General features: G+C 50.1%; 1 protein-coding gene and 1 pseudogene across 1 annotated transcript; one reads left to right on the top strand and one right to left on the bottom strand.

Annotated features, from left to right (window-relative positions):
- Window positions 1–23,640, top strand: part of LOC147119028 (uncharacterized) — a 120,949-nt pseudogene that overhangs the window by 55,727 nt on the left and 41,582 nt on the right.
- LOC147119030 (uncharacterized) lies at window positions 10,439–11,479 on the bottom strand. The gene is made up of 2 exons (XM_085984755.1): window positions 11,379–11,479; window positions 10,439–11,233 (listed from the first exon to the last, which is right to left on the bottom strand). The coding sequence occupies exon 2, from the start codon at window positions 11,111–11,113 to the stop codon at window positions 10,439–10,441; it is 675 nt and encodes a 224-aa protein (XP_085840881.1). The 5' UTR covers window positions 11,114–11,233; window positions 11,379–11,479.

Below are 23,640 nucleotides of genomic sequence, written 5' to 3'. Positions count from 1 at the left end.
ATTAATGTCCTCCTGTAATGTGTTGCAGGCCTCCTCAGTATTGACTAGCCCCCCCGCCCCAATTTGGTGTCATGCGCAAATTTAGAAATTGAGTTTTTGATTCCAAATTCTAAATTGTTAATGTAAATTGTGAACAGCAGTGGTCTCAGCACTGATCCTTGTGGAACACCACTACCCATCATATATTGCCAATCCTCAGTTTCCCGTTGAGAAGGTGATGATGGGCCTTCTTCAACCACTGCAGTCCGTGTGGTGAAAGTACTCCCACAATGCTGTTAGGTAAGGAGTTACATGATTCCCAACCAGGATTGGTGAAGGAACGGCGATATATGTCCAAGTCAGGATGGTGTGTGGCTTGCTGGTAAACTTGGAGGTGATGGTGCTCCCATGCACCGATTTCCCTTGTCCTTCTAGGTGGTGGAGGTCGTGGGCTTGGGAGGTTCTGTCAAAGTTGCAGATGTATAAAGCCCCTCTCCTTCTCCCCCACCTCTCTCTCTCTCCTCCCATAGAGGCCAGAGTCTTGTGTAGGCAGGTTCCCTTCCCTGAAGGACATTTGGATTTTCAGAAGGCATTCGATAAGGTGCCACATAAAAGGTTACTGCACAAGAGCTCACGTGGTTGGGGGTAATATATTAGCATGGATAGAGGATTGGCTAACTAACAGAAAAGAGAGAGTCGGGATAAATGGGTCATTTTCCGATTGGCAAACAGTAACTAGTGGGGCACCACAGGGATCAGTGCTGGGGCCTCAACTATTTACAATCTATATTAATGACTTGGATGAAGGGACTGAGTGTAATGTAGCCAAATTTGCTGATGATACAAAGATAGGTGGGAAAGCAAGTTGTGAAGAGGGCACAAAGAATCTGCAAAGGGATAGAGACAGGCTAAGTGAGTGGGCAAACATTTGGCAGATGGAGTATAATGTGGGAAAGTGTGAGGTTATCCACTTTGGTAGGAAAAATAAAAAAGCAAATTATTATTTAAATGGAGAGAGATTACAAAATGCTGCAGTACAGAGGGACCTGGGGGTCCTTGTGCATGAAACACAAAAAGTTAGCATGTAGGTACAGCAAGTAATCAGGAAGGCAAATGGAATGTTGGCCTTTATTGCAAAGGGGGCTGGAGTATAAAAGCAGGGAAGTCCTGCTACAACTGTACAGGGTATTGGTGAGACCACACCTGGAGTACTGCGTACAGTTTTGGTCTCCTTATTTAAGGAAGGATATACTTGCATTGGAGGCAGTTCAGAGACGATTCACACGGTTGATTCCTGAGATGAAGGGGTTGACTTATGAGGAAAGGTTGAGCAGATTGTGGCTATACTCATTGGAGTTTAGAAGAATGAGAGGTGATCTTATTGAAACATATAAGATACTGAGGGGGCTCGACAAGGTAGATGCAGAGAGGATGTTTCCCCTCGTGGGGAAATCTAGAACTCGGGGGCATAGTTTCAGAATAAGGGGTCACCCATTTAAAACTGAGATGAGGAGGAATTTCTTCTCTCAGAGGTAAATCTGTGGAGTTCTCTGCCCCAGAGAGCCATGGAGGCTGGGTCATTGAATACATTTAAGGTGGAGATAGATAGATTTTTGAACAATAAGGGAGTGAAGGGTTATGGGGAGCAGGCAGGGAAATGGAGCTGAGCCCAAGATCAGATCAGCCATGATCTCATTGAATGGCGGAGCAGGCTCGAGGGGCCAAGTGGCCGACTCCTGCTCCTATTTCTTATGTTCTTATTAGTGAACCAGTTGGGTTTTTATGACAATCTGGCAGCTTTCATGGTCACTTGTTTCTGGTGCTGGCCCCACAAATGACCAGATTCATTGAGCACAATTTCACAAACTGCCTTTCCTGTTTTGTGGGTTCTCTCTCACGCATCCTTTTTCCTGTTTTGAATTCATTTTACAGGGTATTAGAAGGGGAGGATTTGCATACAGGAAGCTCAAACTAAACATCACATCAAGAGCAACTTGCTTCATCAGGACCTGAATATCATCGGCCTTTGCACATGGAAGCAAAAAGTACCGTTCACAGTGGGGAGAAACCATACACGTGTTCTGTGTGTGGATGAGGCTTCAGCCGATACTCCGGCCTATCGAGACACAAGCGCATTCACACCGGGGAGAAGCCGTTCACCTGCTCTGAGTGTGGGAAGGGATTCACTAATTCATCTCACCTACTGAGACACCAGCGAGTTCACACTGGGGAGAAGCCGTTCACCTGCCCTGTGTGTGAGAAGAGGTTCACTTGTTCATCCAACCTGCAGACACACCAGCATGTTCACACTGATATGAGACCCTTTACATGTTCTGACTGTGAGAAGAGCTTTAAAAGCAAAAAGGATCTGCTGAGTCACCAGCAAGTTCACACTAGGGAGAGGCCATTTACCTGCTCCGTGTGTGGGCAAGGGTTCACTCAGTCATGCACTCTGCTGACACACCAACGCACACACACTGGGGAGATTCCATTCACCTGCTCTGTGTGTGGGAAGGGATTCACTTGTTCATCATACTTGCTGAGACACCAGCAAGTTCACACTGGGGAGAGACCGTTCACCTGCTTGTTGTGTGGGAAGGGATTCATTCAGTCTTCCCATCTACTGACACACCAGCGAGTTCACAGTGAGGAGAGGCCATTCACTTGCTCCGTGTGTGGGAAGGGATTCATTCAGTCATCCAACCTCCTGACACATCAGCAAGTTCACACTGGGAAGATGCCGTTCACCTGCTTGTTGTGTGGAAAGGGATTAACTCAGTCTTCCCACCTACTGACACACCAGTGAGTTCACACTGGGGAGAGGCCATTCACCTGCTCCGTGTGTGGGAAGGGATTCACTCAGTCATCCAACCTCCTGACACACCAGCGAGTTCACACTGGGGAAAGGGTGTTCACCTGCTCCGTGTGCAGGAAGAGATTCACTCGTTCATCCCACCTGCTGAGACACCAGCGAGTTCACAATTCACTGCAGGGGTTGAATTCTGCTGTTATTGCTGCTGTTAATCACATCCAGGACTGAACCATGTTCATTCTGACAGTTGGGGTTTGTTTCTGCTGATGTTAATAACTCCTGTAACTGGGCTGGAGTTTAATATTCTGGTTAGATGTCAAATAAATCTTGTTTTAAACACATTGTTGTAGATTTTTGTCTTTCCCACCTGGGTGTTCAGCATCACCTGGCTGGAACTCAGAAAGGACAATCTGGGGGAGGATCGTACGGCGGGAACAGAACTTCAGCCTGGACACAGTCCTTCAGGGCCACACTGAGAGGGTAAACGGCACTTTGGTCTTTCTCATCTCGCTTCACTGACAGCAAAGGCTCCATGTTGGTTAATCTCGAGGCGTGTGAGAAATGTGTCCCAGCCGCTCTCTGCCGTGGTTCAGAGCTCCTAGGCACAGAACAGAAGGCTCCTTTACAACTGTGTTTAGAGTCAGGAAGAACAACGTTGAATGCTGGAAACGTGCTGTCAAATCAGAGATTGGTGTAAAACTGCGATCTGTTCCTGACTGAAAGTGACACGGCAGGTTTAAGTTTCCAGTCTAAAAATGACTGTGGTTTATTCTATCAAGGTTTAACATGTTTGTGTGACAGTCCTGAATCTACCATTTTAAGGCAGGTTAAAATAAATTGGTTAAAGTCTGCATTAACAAGCAGAGGGAGGAGTTCACAGGAGCCTGTTAACTGCTGGTACAATTATACAACAGACATTTGATCCCCAGATAAAGAAGGACCTGCAGCGTGTTTCCAGGAATTCCCTGTTTTATTGATGTGTGTGTGTGTTAGATACCAGGATAACTAAAAATACACGACCCGGAACATCCACGGGGGTACGATCCCGACAGTTACTCTGGGATCACTCCCGCTGTGGAACTCCACCACTGACCCTGCTGAAGGTTGTAGGCTCAGGGAGTGGGGCCTCCAGGAGTGGACGGTAAGAAAGCTGGGTTTCAGTATCCTGACAAATATATGGCGAGGAACCAGAGGAATCCTTACTGAGGAACAGTCTGGGGTTTTACCGGCCAGCGTAAGTCTCGGGGTGAATGATGCCTGACTCCCCGAACTGTCTTACATTGAACCCAGTTCAGATCAAGGTGAGTTCAGTTTACAGGAGAATAGGGACAAATATCGCCCACAATTGAGGGAGTCAAAAGCAGCCATTAGAGAAGCTCAGAGATCTTTTGGAAGATGGTGCACAATTGTGGTAATAATAGTAAAAGCTTTTCCAGCTACGTCAGGAGTCAGAAGACATAGTTACACAGAGTTACACAGAATTACAGAGTCTACAGCACAGGAACAGGCCATTCGGCCCAACTGGTCAATGCCGGTGTTTCTGCTCCACACGAGTCTCCTCCCACCACTCTTCATCTAACCCTATTAGCATATCCTTCTATTCCTTTCTCCCTCATGGGCTTATCTACCTTCCCCATGAATGCATCTGTGCTATTCACCTCAACTACTCCTTGTGGTAGCACGTTCCACATTCTGACCTCTCTTTGGGTAAAGAAGTTTCTCCTGAATTCCCCATTGGATTTATTAGAGACTGTGTTATATTTATGACCTGTAGTTTTGGACTCCCCCACAAGTGGAAACATTTTCTCCAGGTCCACCCAATATAACCTTTTCATCATCTTAAACACCTCGATCAGGTCACCCATCGGCCTTCTCTTTATTCTGGACAAAAGAGCCCCAGCCTGTTCAGCCTTTCCTGATAAATATATCCTCTCAGTCCTAGGATCATCCTTGCAAAACCTTTTTCCACCCTCTCCAGTGCCTCTATATCCTTTTTATAATATGGTGACCAGAAGTGTTCACTGTACGCCAAGTGTGGTCTAACCAATGTCCTATACAAGTTTAAAATAACTTTTCTGCTTTTTAATTCTATCCCTCTAGAAATGAGCCCCAGTCCATTGTTTGCTCCTGTTATGGCCTCATTAACCTGCGTCGCTACTTTTAGTGATTTGTGTATCTGGACCCCGAGATCCCTTTGCTCTTCTACCCCATTTAGATTCTTATTTTCCAAGTAGTTTGTGGCCTCCTTATTCTTCCTACCAAAATGCACCACCTTTCTTAAAATTCATTGGCTAATTGCCCTCCCATTCTGGAAGTCTTGCATTTTTTAAATATTTGTTCATGGGACGTGGGCTTCGCTGGCAAGGCCAGCATTTATTGCCCATCCCTAGTTGCCCTCGAGAAGGTGGTGGTGAGCCGCCTTCTTGAACCGCTGCAGTCCATATGGTGAAGTTGTTCCCACAGTGCTGTTAGAGAGGGAGTTTAACCCATGATTTTGTCACAGTCTTCCTCAGTATTAACTCTACCTCCCAATTTGGTGTCATTGACAAATTTTGGAATTGTACCTTTGATTCCCGAGTCCAAACCATTTCTGTAAATGGTGAACAACAGTGGTCCCAGCACCGATCCCTGTGGAACACCACTTCCCACCTTTTGCCAGTCTGAGTAGCTGCTCCCAACCCCTACTCTCTGTTTTCTGTAACCAGCTTGTTATCCATAAACAGTTTGTAAGATCGACAAGATGACCCAGGTCAGGCCGTGTGGAGTGAAGGGCCAGGCAGCAGAATGGATGGAAAGATGGCTACAAAACAGAAATCAGAGGGTTGGAGTTAAGGGAAGTTTGTTGCGATCTTTCCATCCATTCTCTTACCTGACCTTTGACTCCACAGGGCCTGACCGTGGTCATCTTGTAGACCGTACATACTGCAGACACAGTGCACCAGTGGTGGAGGGGGTGGATATTGAGTCCTGTGGCAGGGGCGCTGATGAAGTGGATTTCTCTGTCCGTGAGTTTTGAGGCATCGCTAGTGGCGTTTTTCACCACTTTCCACCTTTAAAAACAACCTTGCTGCCAGTTTATTAAAGCCATTAACAGCTGCTCGGGTGGGACAGACCAATAAATGAGACCTTGTTTCACTCAGAATGACAGGCCTGAACCCGAGTTAGAAAACATTTAGTAATTAAACCAGACTGGGCGGGGCCTGAGGTGCGAGTCAGTAATGGAAAATTGGTGGCCAGCGTATTTCACACCAGGGCTGAGGACCCGGGGACTCGGGTTTCTGTATCATTTATTTATTAATTTTGTTTATTGCCCAATCTCAATCAGACTGGCGGGACATCTTGCTGTCCGGAGGAGACGAGGTTCCCCAGTGGAGGGCTCTCCACGCGGGGGTCCTTCCCTGCACCATTGGGGATCTGGGGTGGAGACTGTTACAAGGAGCTGTCGTGTGCAACAGTTTTTAAGCTCCTTTCCGGACTCCAAGGCCAGATGTGGTTTTTGCGGCCTAGAGGAGCCCATGGGCCGTGTATATATTCAATGTGAGAGGTTGCAGCCCCTGTATAGTTACCTGAAGGGGCTGCTCCTCATCTCTTGGTTACACTTTAGCCCCACGCTCCTAATCTTTGCCCGCCCGGTGCGGAGTGGGGTGGGTAAGTTGGAGAATCTTCTCCTGGACCTGCTCTTGGGCCTGGCGAAAACAGCAATTTGTAGGCCCAGGATGGGCGGGGCTCATGGGGGGTCACTCTGGCTGCCTGCCTCTCTCCCGTGGTCTTGTCCCTGCCCAAGTGGCCCTGGAGAGGGAGCAGGCGGTGTCCACTGGTTCACTTGATACCTTCCTCGACCGGTGGGCACAGAAGGTATCAAGAGGTGATAATCGATCCTCACAATCACATTGTGATTTAATTATTAATTGTGTGTGTGTCACAAATACATTTCTTCTATTCTAATACAAAAGCTCTACTAGACATGTTAAACTACTAGTTATTTAATCAGGGCTGCAGCTACTGAAAGGTTGACTGTGTGGCGTACCGATCACAGAACGGACACAATCCGCTTTCCGGTCTGTAGACTATAAATCAGGCGTCATGCCTTTAAGAAGGATCACACCTTTAAGAAACTCGATCTGCAACATAGTTAAGCCCAGAGCGGGGGAGGAGCAGTCGAAGCTGTGCACTGATGAAAGGCAGTCGTACTTTGTGTAGTCTCTGACTCCATTTTGTGTTCAGCATGCAGCCTCAACAATTAAACCTTTTCTGTTGAACCTCTCCGAGTTCAGTATTTTTTGCTAGGAGTACGTAGACTCCTACATTGGTGACCCCTGACATTCGCGATGGCGAAATCTGTAGACCCGTGGTCAGCCAGGCAACAACGCCAGCTCGCCGCGGTGTTCGAATTCACCACGGACATCCGGCACGTCTCCGGTCGAGACAATGTGGTGGCCGACTGCCCATCCCGCCCCGCCGTCCACGGTGCCCACCTGGCAGTGGACTATGCTCAACTGGCAGCAGAGCAACGCACCGACCCCGATCTGCTCTCCGCGCCCACAACCCTCCCAGGGCTGCGACTGACCGACGTCGCCTGCGGCCCGTCCGCCGTCACAGTCAAATGCGACACCTCCTTGGCGCAACCCCGCCCCGTAGTCCCGGCGTCCTGGCGAAAACGGGTGTTCGACATCATCCACGGCCTCTCACACCCCGGCACCCGCGCGTCCATTAGACTGGTGGTCAACCGATTTGTCTGGCGCGGCCTGCGCAAAGATGTGCGCGTCTGGTCCAGATCCTGCATAGCTTGCCAGCGTGCCAAAATCCACCAGCACATCAAAGCCCCACTCGAGGAGTTCACCGTGCCAGAAAGAAGGTTCGACCACGTCCACATCGACCTCGTCGGCCCCCTGCCGCCACCACAAGGTCACACGCACCTGCTGACAATCGTGGACCGTACCACCCGCTGGCCCGAGGCCATTCCACTGATGTCCACCACCACCGCCGACATCGCGAGGGCATTCATCGGTACCTGGGTCGCTCGGTTCGGCGTCCCCTCTGACATGACGTCGGATAGAGGCCCGCAGTTCACCTCTGATCTGTGGGCCACCATCGCCCAAGACCTCAGGGTGGCCGTTCACCACACCACGGCTTACCACCCCCAAGCCAATGGACTGTGCGAGTGATTCCACAGGTCCATGAAGGCATCCCTCCGCGCCAGCCTCAAGGACGAGGCTTGGATTGACCGCCTCCCGTGGGTACTACTCGGCCTACGCTCCGCGGTCAAGGAAGACCTGCAAGCCTCGGCGGCGAACTCGTGTACGGCCAGCCACTGCGCGTACCCGGAGAGTTCCTGCCCACCGCCACGACCCCCTGGTTGGCTGACCAGCAACGCCGCACTTTCGCCAACCGAGCACAACAGTTCGCTCCGGTACCCACCGGCCGGCACGGCGAACCAGCAACCCGCGTAGCACCTAGCCTGCACATGGCCAAATTTGTTTTCGTGCACCATAATGCCTACCGAGGACCTCTACGGCCCCCATACGATGGACCCTACAAGGTACTCCAGACGGGGAACAAGTTCTTCCTCCTCGAAGTGGGCAGCAGAACAGACAAGGTGTCGATCGACCGGCTCAAGCTGGCACACCTAGAGCCCGACGAACCCGTTCAAGTGGGCCAACCCCCACCGCAGGGCAGACCGCCTAAGAGCCCGACGCGTCCGACCGCCCCACAGCGCCTTTGACCGCGAGCTCCTCGCACTGTACCTGGCAGTCCGCCATTTTAGATTTCTTCTGGAGGGCCGCCCCTTCACCGCGTTTGTCGACCACAAACCCCTGACATTCGCGATGGCGAAATCTGCGAACCCGTGGTCAGCCAGGCAACAACGCCAGCTCGCTGGTTCGTACACTCCCTACTAGCGGATTCTGGGGGGAGCTGTGTGGCGTACCGATCACAGAACAGACACAATCTGCTTTCCGGTCCGTAGACTATAAATCAGGCGTCATGCCTTTAAGAAGTAAGAAGTCACACAACACCAGGTTATAGTCCAACAGCTTTATTTGAAATCACAAGCTTTCGGAGCGCTGCTCCTTCTTCGGTGTCCGAAAGCTTGTGATTTCAAATAAAGCTGTTGGACTATAACCTGGTGTTGTGTGACTTCTTACATTTGTCCACCCCAGTCCAACTCCGGCATCTCCACACCATGGCCTTTAAGAAGGATCACACCTTTAAGAAACTTGATCTGCAACATAGTTAAGGCCAGAGCGGGGGAGGAGCAGTCGAAGCTGTGCACTGATGAAAGGCAGTCGCACTTTGTGTAGTCTCTGACTCCATTTTGTGTTCAGCATGCAGCCTCAACAATTAAACCTTTTCTGTTGAACCTCTCCGAGTTCAGTATTTTTTGCTAGGAGTACGTAGACTCCTACAACTGTACTGAGGTTTGTGGCCAGAGCTGGCAGACGTGTTGTTCTGAAGTCTGATGTCTCACACCTGAAGAGTCTGTTTATGTTGTGTTGTAATGACCTTTTTCTGTTGCCTGGTGTCAGAAATAGAAATCAAAGGGAGATGATGCCCCACTCTGTTAATCAACTCTTTGACACATTTCCATGCATTTCCTTTCTTAATTTACAAAGATCACAACTCCATTAGTGAACAATGGATTGCCAGTCTGCCACTTTTTAGTGAGGCTTGAAAGGATTCGCTCCAAAGCTACACCTGACCAACTATGTGTCACTGTGTTTGGATTGTGTTAGACAACAGTCCTAATATCTTGCCTACATCCATTACAATTTTTGAAATGTTAGATTGTACTAGGAAGAAGTTGAGTTTGAATCTGACAATTCTGAAATTGGGAGCTGTTAATGATTTCTGTTTTTCACGTAACTATATAGTGATGTGATCAGTCAAAGCAAAGTAAAAGATGTTGCTATTTACTGAACACAACTGAATAATTCTACAAGGATGCTATCGCAGTCTTCCTCAGTATTAGCTACACCCCTCAATTTTGCGTCATTAGCAAATTTTGAAATTGTACTTCTGATTCCCAAGTCCAAATTATTCATGTAAACGGTGAGCAACAGTGGTCCCAGCACCGATGCCCGTGGAACACCACTTCCCACCTCCCACCCGTCTGAGTAAATACCTTTAACTCATCCCGTTACTATAACTGGACTTGTCTCCATTCCCGTGCTGAGGGGATTGCTGTACCAGACGGGAGGGGAAACATTTGGGGAGTCTCGATTCTCCACCAATTCCCATTCCCCTTCTTTCTGGTGGATAATGGAGGTGCCACTGTGTGTAACGTGCAAGTCAGTAAGAATTGTCCGCAAGTATTAATCAGCACTTTCTAATTGGAGATGTTAATCAGTGGAACTTTTCAGACACTGAATTGTAGATTTTGTACCAAAAATCAATTTAGGATTGAAGTAAAAGTTCATAATGTTATTGTAAAATAATTCAGGGACTCTCATCAGAAATTAAGGGGAAAGATCAGACAGTGGTTCTTAAATGAACACTGCAGCCCCGACAAGTCAATCAGCTATATATCCAGAATATTAAACTGCAGCCCAGTTATAGGGGTTATTAATATCAGCAGAAACAAACCCCAACTGTCAGAATGAACATGGTTCAGTCCTGGATGTGATTAACAGCAGAATCCAACCCCTGCAGTCACATGTGAACTCGCTGGTGTGTCAGCAAGTTGCATGAATGATTAAATCCCTTCTCACACACGGAGCAGGTGAACGGCCTCTCCCCAGTGTGAATTCGCTGGTGTGTCAGCAGGTTGGATGATTGATTAAATCCCTTCCCACACACAGAGCAGGTGAATGGCCTCTCCTCAGTGTGAATTCGCTGGTGTGTCAGTAGGTTAGATGATCGATTAAATCCCTTCTCACACACGGAGCAGGTGAACGGCCTCTCCCCAGTGTGAACTCTCTGGTGTGTCAGCAGTTTGGATGACTGATTAAATCCCTTCCCACACACTGAGCAGGTGAATAGCTGCTCCACGGTGTGAACTCGCTGGTGTGTTAACAGGTGGGATGACCGAGTGAATCCCTTCCCACACACGGAGCAGGTGAACGGCCTCTCCCAAGTATGAACGCGCTGATGCAGAATGAGGTTGGATGACTGCTTGAACCTCTTCCCACACCGAGTGCAGCTGAATGGTCTCTCGTCAGTGTGAACTCGCTGATGTGTCTGGAGAATGGACAAGCGAGTGAATCCCTTCCCACACACGGAGCAGGTGAACGGACTCTCCCCAGTGTGACTGCATTGATGAGTTTCCAGCTGAGATGGGTAATGGAATCCCTTCCCACAGTCCCCCCATTTCCACGGTTTCACCATGGTGTGGGAGTCCTTGTGTCTCTCCAGGTTGCATGATCAGTTGAAGCCTCGTTCACACACAGAACACGTGTACGGATGCTCTCCACTATGAATGGTGCGATGTTTTTTCAGGCTGTATATCTGGTTAAAGCTCTTTCCACAGTCAGTGCACTGGAACACTCTCACTCGGGTGTGTGTGTCTCGGTGCTTTTCCAGTCACACTGATGTTTGAAATCTTTTCCCACAGACAGAAGGGACAAACATTTCTCTTTCCACATTCAGAGGCCGATGATATTCGGGTCCTGATGAATGGAGTGACTCTGTCAGATCTTGATGTGATGTTTGGTTTGAGTTTGCGGTGTGTAAATGCTGCCCTTCTCACAGCCTGTAAAAGGAGTTTACAAAAGCCATCACTGTGAGTCCAGGATAGAAATTGACAAGATTCTCTCCTCCTGATTCCTGGCCAAGGGGGCCGCGCATGCACCCTGCTGCACTCTGAGCCTCTCAAGATGGCGGCCGTTACCCCGGGCCTGTCACCGGGAGAAAGCCCTGCAGCTGCCGCCCCGCTCGGGGCAAACGCCCAGCCCGGAGGCTCTTGTTCGGGGCCTGAGGCCCACCCCGGGTGTTTGTGAAGCAGATAATGTTGAGTGTTTTAATAATGGGGCCTGGGGCCACACTCGGGGTGTGTGCAGCCCGCGTCCCCCCAGGGTTCATGAACCCGCTCCCTGAGCTCGGGGTGTGAGTGGCCCGCGTCCCCCCGGGGTTCATGAACCCGCTCCCTGAGCTCGGGGTTTGAGCAGCCCGCGTCCCCCCGGGTTCATGAACCCGCTCCCTGAGCTCGGGGTGTGAGCGGCCCGTGTCCCCCCGGGGTTCATGAACCCACTCCCTGAGCTCTCTCACCTGATGTGGCAGTGGCTACTGCCAAGGTCCGTGCATGCTCAGCTCACACTGCCCGGGTGATTGACGGGAGCTCCGGACCAATAAGAAGATCGGGGCGGGGCTGGAGGACCGAGTGGGCGGCGGGTCCTCCAACCAATCAGACTGTGTGAGGGCGGGGCTTGACCTTTAAACCTGAACAACAGAAGGTGAGCTGAACATGCGCGGGTGCACAAGGACACCCAGGCCTCATTGCACTCCCCCTTCTCCCAATCCATTGCCGTTCAGATAATAATCTGCCTTCTTGTTTTTGCCACCAAAGTGGATAACCACGCATTTATCCACATTATACTGCATCTGCCCAATCACCCAACCTGTCCAAATCATACTGGAGTTTCTCTGCATCCTCCTCACAGCACACATGCCCACCCAGCTTTGTGTCATCTGCAAACTTGGAGATATTACATCTAGTTCCCTCGTCTAGATCATTAATATATATTGTGAATAGCTGGGGTCCTAGCACTGATCCCTGCGTCACTGCCTGCCACTCGGAAAAAGACCCGTTTATTCCAACTCTTTGCTTTCTGTCTGCCAACCAGTTCTCTATCCAAGTCAGTACCTTACCCCCAATCCCATGTGCTTTAACTTTGCACGCTAATCTCTTATGTGGGACCTTATCGAAAGCCTTCTGAAAGTCCAAATACAACACATCCACTGTTTCTCCCTTATCTATTCCACCAGTTACATCCTCAAAAAATTCCAGTAGTCAAGCACGATTTACCTTTTGTCTGATCCTGTCACTGTTTTCCAAGTGCTCTGCTATTACATCTTTTATAATGGATTCTAGCATTTTCCCCACTACCGGTGTCAGTGATCTCCCATCAGATTAATGTGCTTCTGCTGTGTGTGTGTTTAACAAAGTGCCCGAAGCAGTTCATAAGGTGGGGAACCAGTGAGTGTAGAACTGAACCCATTCAGATTCAGCACCTTCAGGGGAGGAGAGGGCGAGGAACCAGTGAGTGTCGTACTGAACCCAGCCAGTGTCAGCACCTTCAGGGGAGGAGAGAGAGGGGAACCAGTGAGTGTAGAACTGAACCCAGCCAGAGTCAGCACCTTCAGGGGAGGAGAGGGAGGGGAACCAGTGAGTGTAGAACTGAACCCAGCCAGAGTCAGCACCTTCAGGGGAGGAGAGGGAGGGGAACCAGTGATTGTAGAACTGAACCCAACCAGAGTCAGCACCTTCAGGGGAGGAGAGGGAGGGGAACCAGTGAGTGTAGAACTGAACCCAGCCAGAGTCAGCACCTTCAGGGGGGGAGAGGGAGGGGAACCAGTGAATGTAGAACTGAACCCAGCCAGAGTCAGCACCTTCAGGGGAGGAGAGGGAGGGGAACCAGTGAGTGTAGAACTGAACCCAACCAGAGTCAGCACCTTCAGGGGAGGAGAGGGAGGGGAACCAGTGAGTGTAGAACTGAACCCAGCCAGAGTCAGCACCGTCAGGGGGGGAGAGGGAGGGGAACCAGTGAGTGTAGAACTGAACCCAACCAGAGTCAGCACCTTCAGGGGAGGAGAGGGAGGGGAACCAGTGAATGTAGAACTGAACCCAGCCAGAGTCAGCACCGTCAGGGGGGGAGAGGGAGGGGAACCAGTGAATGTAGAACTGAACCCAGCCAGAGTCAGTACCTAGAATTGTCTGTTCTGAATTTCTATCCTGTACTCTCAGTCATGTCTTTTGTAAACTCCTTTTACAGGATATTAGAAGGGGAAACTCAAACCAAACATCACGTCAACTTCTGACAGGAGCGCTCGATACATTTGGACGTGAATAACATCGGCCTTTGAATGTGGAAGGGGAAATGTTTTAACCAATTACACAGCCTGAAAAATCATCGCACCTTTCACAGCGAGGAGAAACCGTACACGTGTTCTGTGTGGACGAGGCTTCAACTGATCATCCATCCTGGAGAGTCACAAGGACATCCGCACCATGGAGAAACCGTGGAAATCTGGCGACTGTGGGAAGGGATTCACTTACCCGTCTGAGCTGAAAACTCATCACTACCGGCACACCGGGGAGAGGCCGTTCACCTGCTCCGTGTGTGGGAGGGGATTCACTAATTCATCCCACCTTCTGAGACACCAGCGAGTTCACACTGGGGAGAGACCTTTTAAATGCTCCAACTGTGCGAACTGCTTTAAAAGCTCTGAGGAACTGATTCAACACCAGTGAGTTCACATTGACGATAAACCATTCAATTGCTCTCACTGTGGGAAGAGATTCAGGCAGTCATCCAATCTCATTGTACACCAGCGCACTCACACTGGGGAGAGGCCATTCACCTGCTCCATGTGTGGGAAGGGATTCACTTGTTCATCCACCCTGCTGACACACCAATGAATTCACACCGGGGAGAGGCCGTTCACCTGCTCCGTGTGTGGGAAGGGATTCACTTGTTCATCCACCCTGCTGAAACACCAGCGAGTTCACACCGGGGAGAGGCCGTTCACCTGCTCCGTGTGTGGGAAGAGATTCAATCAGTCATCCAACCTGCTGACACACCAGCGAGTTCACATGTGACTGCAGGGGTTGGATTCTGCTGTTAATCACATCCAGGACTGAACCATGTTCATTCTCAGAGTTGGGGTTTGTTTCTGCTGATGTTAATATCCCTATAACTGGGCTGGAGTTTAATATTCTGGATATATAGCTGATTGACTTCTCAGGGGTGCAGTGTCCCTTTGAGAACCGCTGTCTGTGATCTTTTCCCCTTAATTCAGGGATTAATTTACAAAAATTAGTTTACAAAAAAAAATATTAATTTTACTTCAATCCTAAATTAACCTTTGGTACAAAATTTACAATTCAGTGTCTGAAAGTTTCCACTGATTTACATCTCTAACCAGAAAGTGCTCATTAATCCTTGCTGACAATTCTTACTGACCTGCACATTACACACAGTGGCACCTCCATAACCCACCACAAAGAAGGGGAATGGGAATTGGTGGAGAATCGAGAGTCCCCAAATGTTGCCCCTCCCGTCTGGTACAGCAATCCCCTCGGCACGGGAATGGAGACAAGTCCAATCCAAGTAACAGGATCAGTTTAACCTTTCTGGGCCTCTGGGTTTGGTTTATAACAGACAGGAGGAGATTGGTGTCAGTGACTGTAGGGCTAGGTTATATCAGACAGGAGGAGATTGGTGTCAGTGACTTTAGGGCTGGTTTATATCAGACGGGAGGAGATTGGTGTCAGTGACTGTGGGGTTGGTTTATATCAGACGGGAGGAGATTGGTGTCAGTGACTGTGGGGTTGGTTTTTATCAGACAGGAGGAGACTGGTGTCAGTGACTGTGGGGCTGGTTTATATCAGACAGGAGGAGATTGGTGTCAGTGACTGTGGGGTTGGTTTATATCAGACAGGAGGAGATTGGTGTCAGTGACTGTGGGGTTGGTTTATATCAGACAGGAGGAGATTGGTGTCAGTGACTGTGGGGCTGGTTTATATCAGACAGGAGGAGATTGGTGTTGGTTTATATCAGACAGGAGGAGATTGGTGTCAGTGACTGTGGGGTTGGTTTAGATCAGACAGGAGCAGATTGGTGTCAGTGACTGGGGTTGGTTTAGATCAGATAGGAGGAGATTGGTGTCAGTGATTGTGGGGTTGGTTTATATCAGACTGGAGGAGATTGGTGTCAGTGACTGTGGGGTTGGTTTATATCAGACAGGAAGAGATTGGTGTCAGTGACTGTGGGGCTGGTTTATATCAGACAGGAGGAGATTGGTGTCAGTGACTGGGGCTGGTTTATATCAGACAGTAGGAGATTGGTGTCAGTGACTGTGGGGTTGGTTTAGATCAGACAGGAGGGGATTGGTGCCAGTGACTGTGGGGTTGCTTTATATCAGACAGGAGGAGATTGGTGTCAGTGACTGTGGGGTTGGTTTGTATCAGTTAGGAGGAGATTGGTGTCAGTGACTGGGGTTGGTTTATATCAGACAGGAGGAGATTGGTGTCAGTCACTGTGGGGTTGGTTTATATCAGACAGGGGGAGATTGGTGTCAGTGACTGTGTGGTTGGTTTAGATCAGACAGGAGGGGATTGGTGTCAGTGACTGTGGGGTTGGTTTATATCAGACAGGAGGAGATTGGTGTCAGTGACTGTGGGGTTGGTTTGTATCAGTCAGGAGGAGATTGGTGTCAGTGACTGGGGTTGGTTTATATCAGACAGGAGGAGATTGGTGTCAGTGACTGTGGGGCTGGTTTATATCAGACAGGAGGAGATTGGTGTCAGTGACTGTGGGGCTGGTTTATATCAGACAGGAGAAGATTGGTGTCAGTGACTGTGGGGTTGGTTTATATCAGACAGGAGGAGATTGGTGTCAGTGACTGTGGGGTTGGTTTATATCAGACAGGATAAACCAGTCAAAGTTGGAGATATATATTATATAATATGTCAACGAGTTGAATAACAGAGTGGGGAATCATCTCCCTTTGATTTCTATTTCTGACACCAGACAACAGAAATAGGTCATTACAACACAACATAAACAGACTCTTCAGGCGTGAGACATCAGACTTCAGAACAACATGTCTGCCAGCTCTGGCCACAAACCTCAGTACAGTCAACCTTTCAGCAGCTGCAGCCCGGATTAAATAACTAGTAGTTTAACATGTCTAGTAGAGCTTTTGTATTTATATTCAAAATAGAAAATGAAACTGCTCATTGCTGCTCATCAATATTGAAACAATGGGAATGGGCACATTTAAATTCCAAGATATTTCACTGTTTTTGAGGGTAGGTTCCTCTCCAAAGAGGACACTCGTCCTCTTTGCCGGGTTCCCCTCCAAGGAGGACACACGCCCTCTTTACCTGGTTCCCCTCCAAGGAGGACACACACCCTCTTTACCTGGTTCCCCTCTAAGGAGGACACACATCCTCTTTACCTGGTTCCCCTCCAAGGAGGACACTCACCCTCTTTTCCTGGTTCCCCTCCAAGAAGGACACTCGTCCTCTTTACCTGGTTCCCCTCCAAGGAGGACACTCGCCCTCTTTACCTGGTTCCCCTCCAAGGAGGACACTCACCCTCTTTTCCTGGTTCCCCTCCAAGAAGGACACTCGCCCTCTTTGCCTGATTCCCCTCCAAGGAGGACACATGCCCTCTTTACCTGGTTCCCCTCCAAGGAGGACACTCGCCCTCTTTGCTTGGTTCCCCTCCAAGGAGGACATAAGAACATAAGAAGTAGGAGCGGGAGTAGGCCATACGGCCCCTCGGGCCTGCTCCGCCATTCAACAGAATCGTGGCTGATCCAAACCTAGACTCACGTCCACTTCCCTGCCCGCTCCCCGTAACTCTTAATTCCCTTATCTGCTAGGAAACTGTCTATTTCCTGTTTTAAATTTATTTAATGTCGCAGCTTCCACAGCTCTCTGAGGTAGCAAATTCCATAGATTTACTACCCTCTGAGTGAAGAAGTTTCTCCTCATCTCAGTTTTGAAACGCCAGCCCCTTATTCTAAGATTATACCCCCTAGTTCTAGTCTCACCCATCAGTGGAAACATCCTCCCCTCCTCCAACCGATCAAGCCCCCTCACTATCTTATATGTTTCGATAAGATCGCATCTCATTCTTCTGAATTCCAATGAGTAGAGGCCCAACCTACTCAACCTTTCCTCATAAGTCAACCCCCTCATCTCCGGAATCAATCGAGTGAACCTTCTCTGAACTGCCTCGAGAGCAAGTATATCTTTTCTTAAATATGGAAACCAAAACTGTACACAATATTCCAGGTGTGGCCTCACCAGTACCCTGTAGAACTGAAGCAAGACTTCCCTGCTTTTATACTCCATCCCCCTTGCAATAAAAGCCAAGATTCCATTGGCCTTCCTAATCACCTGCTGTACCTGCATACTAACCTACTGTGTCTCATGCACCAGGACCCCCAGATCCCTTTGTACTGTAGCACTTTGCAGTTTCTTCCCATTTAAATAATAACTTGCTCTTTGATTTTTTCTGCCAAAGTGCATAACCTCACACTTTCCAACATTATATTCCATCTGCCAAATTTCTGCCCACTCACTTAGCCTATCTATATCCTTTTGCAGGTTTTTATGTCCTCCTCACTCACTGCTTTCCCTCCCATCTTTGGATTGTCAGCAAACTTGGATACGTTGCACTTGGTCCCCTCCTCCAAATCATTAATATAGATTGTAAAGAGTTGGGGTCCCAGCACTGACCCCTGCGGAACACCACTAGTCACTGATTGCCAACCCGAGAATGAACCATTTATCCCAACTCTCTGTTTTCTGTTAGATAGACAATCTTCCACCCATGCCAGTATATTACCCCCAATCTGGTGATTTTTTATCTCGAGCAGTAATCTTTTGTGTGGCACCTTGTCAAATGCCTTTTGGAAGTCCAAATACACCACATCCACTGGTTCCCCTTTATCCACCCTGTTTGTTACGTCCTCAAAGAATTCGAGCAAATTTGTCAAACATGACTTCCCCTTCATAAAACTATGCTGACTCTGTCCGATTAACTTATGCTTATCCAAATGTCCTGTTACTGCTTCCTTAATAATGGACTCCAACATTTTACCAACCACAGATGTTAGGCTAACTGGTCTAAAGTTTCCAGCTTTTTGTCTACCTCCCTTTTTAAATAAGGGCATTACATTAGCAGTTTTCCAATCTGCTGGGACCTTTCCTGAATCAAGGGAGTTTTGGAAAATTACCACCAATGCATCCGCAATCCCCACCACTACTTCTCACAAGACCCTAGGATGTAAGCCATCAGGTCCAGGGGATTTATCCGCCAAAAGTCCCATTAACTTACCAAGTACCATCTCCTTCGTGATTTTAATCGTGTTTAGCTCCTCCCCCCCACTCTATAGCCCCCTGTTTGTCCAGTGTTGGGATATTTTTAGTATCCTCTACTGTAAAGACTGATACAAAATATTTGTTCAGCGTATTTGCCATCTCCATGTTCCCTACTACTAATTTCCCGGTCTCGTCCTCTAAGGGAGCAACATTCACTTTAGCCACCCTTTTTCTTTTTATATAACTGTAGAAACTCTTGCTATCTGTTTTTATATTTTTTGCCAGTTTACTTTCAAAATCTATCTTCCCTTTCTTAATTAATCTTTTAGTTATTCTTTGCTGGCTTTTAAATGCTTCCCAATCTTCTATCCTCCCACTAGATTTGGCTACTTTATATGCCCTAGTTTTCAGTCGGATACTATCCTTTATTACTTTATTAGCCACGGATGGCTGTCTTTTCTTATACGCCCCTTTTTCCTCAGTGGAATATATTTTTCTAGGTCACTCATACCAAGGGGATCCTTTACTAGGACATTTTTTATTAATCCTGTCTCATTACACAGGACCAGATCTAAGATTGCCTGTCCCCTGGTTGGTTCAGTAACATACTGCTAACACACTCAACCTCTTTGCCTGGTTCACCTCCAAGGAGGACACTCGTCCTCTTTGCCTGGTTCCCCTCCAAGGAGGACACTCGCCATCTTTACCTGGTTCCCCTCCAAGGAGGACACTCGCCCTCTTTAAATGGTTCCACTCCAAGGAGGGCACAATCCCTCTTTGCCTAGTACCCCTCCAAGGAGGACACATGTCCTCTTTACCTGGTTCCCATCCAAGGAGCACACTCACCCTCTTTGCCTGGTTCCCCTCCAAGGAGGACACATGCCCTCTTAGCCTGGTTCCTCTCCAAGGAGGAGACTCGCCCTCTTTACCTGGTTCCTCTCCAAGGAGGCCACTCGCCCTCTTTACCTGGTTCCCATCCAAGGAGTAAACTCACCCTCTTTACATGGTTCCCCTCCAAGGAGGACACTCGCCCTCATTGCCTGGTTACCTCTTCAAGGAGGACACTCGCCCTCTTTACCTGGTTCCCATCCAAGGAGGAAACTCAATCTCTTTACCTGGTTCCCCTCCAAGGAGGACACTCGCCCACTTTACCTGGTTCCTCTCCAAGGAGGACACTTGCCCTCTTTACCTATTTCCCCTCCAAGGAGGACACTCGCCCTCTTTACCTGTTTCCGCTCCAAGGAGGACACTCGCCCTCTTTGCCTGGTCCCCCTCCAAGGAGGACACTCGCCCTCTTTGCCTTGTTTCCCTCCAAGGAGGACACTTGCCCTCCTTACCTGGTTACCTCTTCAAGGAGGACACTCGCCCTCTTTACCTGGTTCCCCTCAAAGGAGGACACTCACCCTCTTTACCTGGATCCCCTACAAGGAGGACACTCGCCCTCTTTACCTGGTTCCCCTCCAAGGAGGACACTCGCCCCCTTTACCTGGTTCCTCTCCAAGGAGGACCGTCGCCCCCTTTACCTTTTTCCGCTCCAAGGAGGACACTCACCCTCTTTACCTGTTTCCGCTCCAAGGAGGACAATCACCCTCTTTACCTGGTTCCCATCCAAGGAGGAAACTCACCCTCTTTACATGGTTCCACTCCAAGGAGGACACTCGCCCTCATTACCTGGTTACCTCTTCAAGGAGGACACTCACCCTCTTTACCTGGTTCCCCTACAAGGAGGGCACTCACCCTCTTTACCTGGTTCCCCTCCAAGGAGAACACTCACCCTCTTTACCTGTTTCCCCTCCAAGGAGGACACTCGCCCTCTTTGCCTTGTATCCCGCCAAGGAGGACACTCGCCCTCCTTACCTGGTTTCACTCCAAGGAGGCCTCTCGCCACCTTTGCCTGGTGCCCCTCCAAGGAGGACACTCGCACTCTTTGCCTGGTTCCCCTCCAAGGAGGACACTCGCCCTCTTTACCTGGTTCCCCTCCAAGGAGTACACTCGCCCTCTTTACCTGGTTCCCGCCAAGGAGGACACTCGCCCCCTTTACCTGGTTCCCCTCCAAGGAGGACACTCACCCTCTTTACCTGGTTCCCCTACAAGGAGGACACTCGCCCTCTTTACCTGGTTCCCCTCCAAGGAGGACACTCGCCCCCTTTACCTGGTTCCTCTCCAAGGAGGACACTCGCCCCCTTTACCTTTTTCCCCTCCAAGGAGGACACACGCCCTCTTTACCTGTTTCCGCTCCAAGGAGGACACTCGCCCTCTTTGCCTGGTCCCACTCCAAGGAGGACACTCGCCCTCTTTGCCTGGTATCCCTCCAAGGAGGACACTCGCCCTCCTTACCTGGTTTCTCTCCGAGGAGGACTCTCGCCAGCTTTGCCTGGTGCCCCTCCAAGGACACTCGCACTCTTTGCCTGGTTCCCCTCCAAGGAGGACACTCGCCCTCTTTGCCTGGTTCTTCTCCAATGGGGACACTCACCCTCTTTGCCTGGTTCTTCTCCAATGAGGACACTTGCCCTCTTTACCTGGTTCCCCTCCAAGGAGGACACTCGCCCTCCTTACCTGGTTCCCCTCCAAGGAGGATACAGGCCCTCTTTGCCTTGTTCCTCTCCAAGGAGGACACTCGCCCTCTTTACATGGTTCCTCTCCAAGGAGGACACTCGCCCTCTTTACCCGGTTCCTCTCCAAGGAGGACACACGCACTCTTTATCTTGTTCCCGTCCAAGGAGGGCATTCGCCCTCTTTACCTGGTTCCCCTCCAAGGAGGACTCTTGCCCGCTTTGCCTGGTTCCCCTCCAAGGAGGACACTCGTCCTCTTTAGCTGGTTCCTCTCCAAGGAGGACACACACCCTCTTAGCCTGATTCCCCTCCAAGGATGACACTCGCCCTCTTTACCTGGTTCCTCTCCAAGGAGGACACACACCCTCTTAGCATGGTTCCCCTCCAAGGAGGGCACTCGCCCTCTTTGTCTGTTTCCCCTCCAAGGAGGACACTCGCCCTCTTTGACTGTTTCCCCTCCAAGGAGGACACTCGCCCTCTTTGCCTGGTTTCCCTCCAAGGAGGACACTCCCCCTCCTTACCTGGTTTCTCTCCGAGGAGGACTCTCGCCAGCTTTGCCTGGTGCCCCTCCAAGGACACTCGCACTCTTTGCCTGGTTCCCCTCGAAGGAGGACACTCGCCCTCTTTGCCTGGTTCTTCTTTAATGAGGACACTCACCCTCTTTGCCTGGTTCTTCTCCAATGAGGACACTTGCCCTCTTTACCTGGTTCCCCTCCAAGGAGGACACTCGCCCTCTTTGCCTGGTTCCCCTCCAAGGAGGATACACGCCCTCTTTGCCTTGTTCCTTTCCAAGGAGGACACTCGCCCTCTGTATCTGGTTCCCCTCCAAGGAGGACACTCACCCTCTTTACCTGATTCCCCTCCAAGGAGGACTCTCGCCCTCTTTGCCTGGTTCCCCTCCAAGGAGGACACTCGCCCTCATTACCTGGTTCCTCTCCAAGGAGGACACACACCCTCTTAGCCTGGTTCCCCTCCAAGGAGGACACTCGCCCTCTTTACCTGGTTCCTCTCCAAGGAGGACACACACCCTCTTAGCATGTTTCCCCTCCAAGGAGGGCACTCGCCGTCTTTGACTGTTTCCCCTCCAAGGAGGACACTTGCCCTCTTTGACTGTTTCCGCTCCAAGGAGGACACTCGCCCTCTTTACCTGGTTCCGCTCCAAGGAGGACACTCGCCCTCTTTACCTGGTTCCCATCCAAGGAGTAAACTCACTCTCTTTACATGGTACCCCTCCAAGGAGGACACTCGCCCTCATTGCCTGGTTACCTCTTCAAGGAGGACACTCGCCCTCTTTACCTGGTTCCCCTCCAAGGAGGACACTCGCCCTCTTTACCTGGTTCCCATCCAAGGAGGAAACTCAACCTCTTTACCTGGTTCCCCTCCAAGGAGGACACTCGCCCACTTTACCTGGTTCCTCTCCAAGGAGGACACTCACCCACTTTACCTGGTTCCTCTCCAAGGAGGACACTTGCCCTCTTTACCTATTTCCCCTCCAAGGAGGACACTCGCCCTCTTTACCTGTTTCCGCTCCAAGGAGGACACTCGCCCTCTTTGCCTGGTCCCCCTCCAAGGAGGACACTCGCCCTCTTTGCCTTGTTTCACTCCAAGGAGGACACTCGCCCTCCTTACCTGGTTATCTCTTCAAGGAGGACACTCGCCCTCTTTACCTGGTTCCCCTCAAAGGAGGACACTCACCCTCTTTACCTGGATCCCCTACAAGGAGGACACTCGCCCTCTTTACCTGGTTCCCCTCCAAGGAGGACACTCGCCCCCTTTACCTGCTTCCTCTCCAAGGAGGACCGTCGCCCCCTTTACTTTTTTCCGCTCCAAGGAGGGCACTCGCCCTCTTTACCTGGTTCCCCTACAAGGAGGACACTCGCCCTCTTTACCTGGTTCCACTCCAAGAAGTACACTCGCCCTCATTACCTGGTTACCTCTTCAAGGAGGACACTCGCCCTCTTTACCTGTTTCCCCTCCAAGGAGGACACTCACCCTCTTTACCTGGTTCCCCTACAAGGAGGACACTCACCCTCTTTACCTGGTTCCCCTCCAAGGAGGACACTCGCCCTCTTTACCTTTTTCCCCTCCAAGGAGGACACTCGCCCTCTTTGCCTGGTCCCCCTCCAAGGAGGACACTCGCCCTCTTTGCCTGGTATCCCGCCAAGGAGGACACTCGCCCTCCTTACCTGGTTTCACTCCAAGGAGGCCTCTCGCCACCTTTGCCTGGTGCCCCTCCAAGGAGGACACTCGCACTCTTTGCCTGGTTCCCCTCCAAGGAGGACACTCGCCCTCTTTACCTGGTTCC

This window comes from Somniosus microcephalus, chromosome 4 (genome assembly GCF_052327205.1).
Source record: "Somniosus microcephalus isolate GS21.2 chromosome 4, FLI_Smic_1.0, whole genome shotgun sequence".
Taxonomy (NCBI): Eukaryota; Metazoa; Chordata; class Chondrichthyes; order Squaliformes; family Somniosidae; genus Somniosus; species Somniosus microcephalus.
Note: the sequence above shows the minus strand (reverse complement) of the source record. Positions and strands in the feature narration are given on the sequence as shown.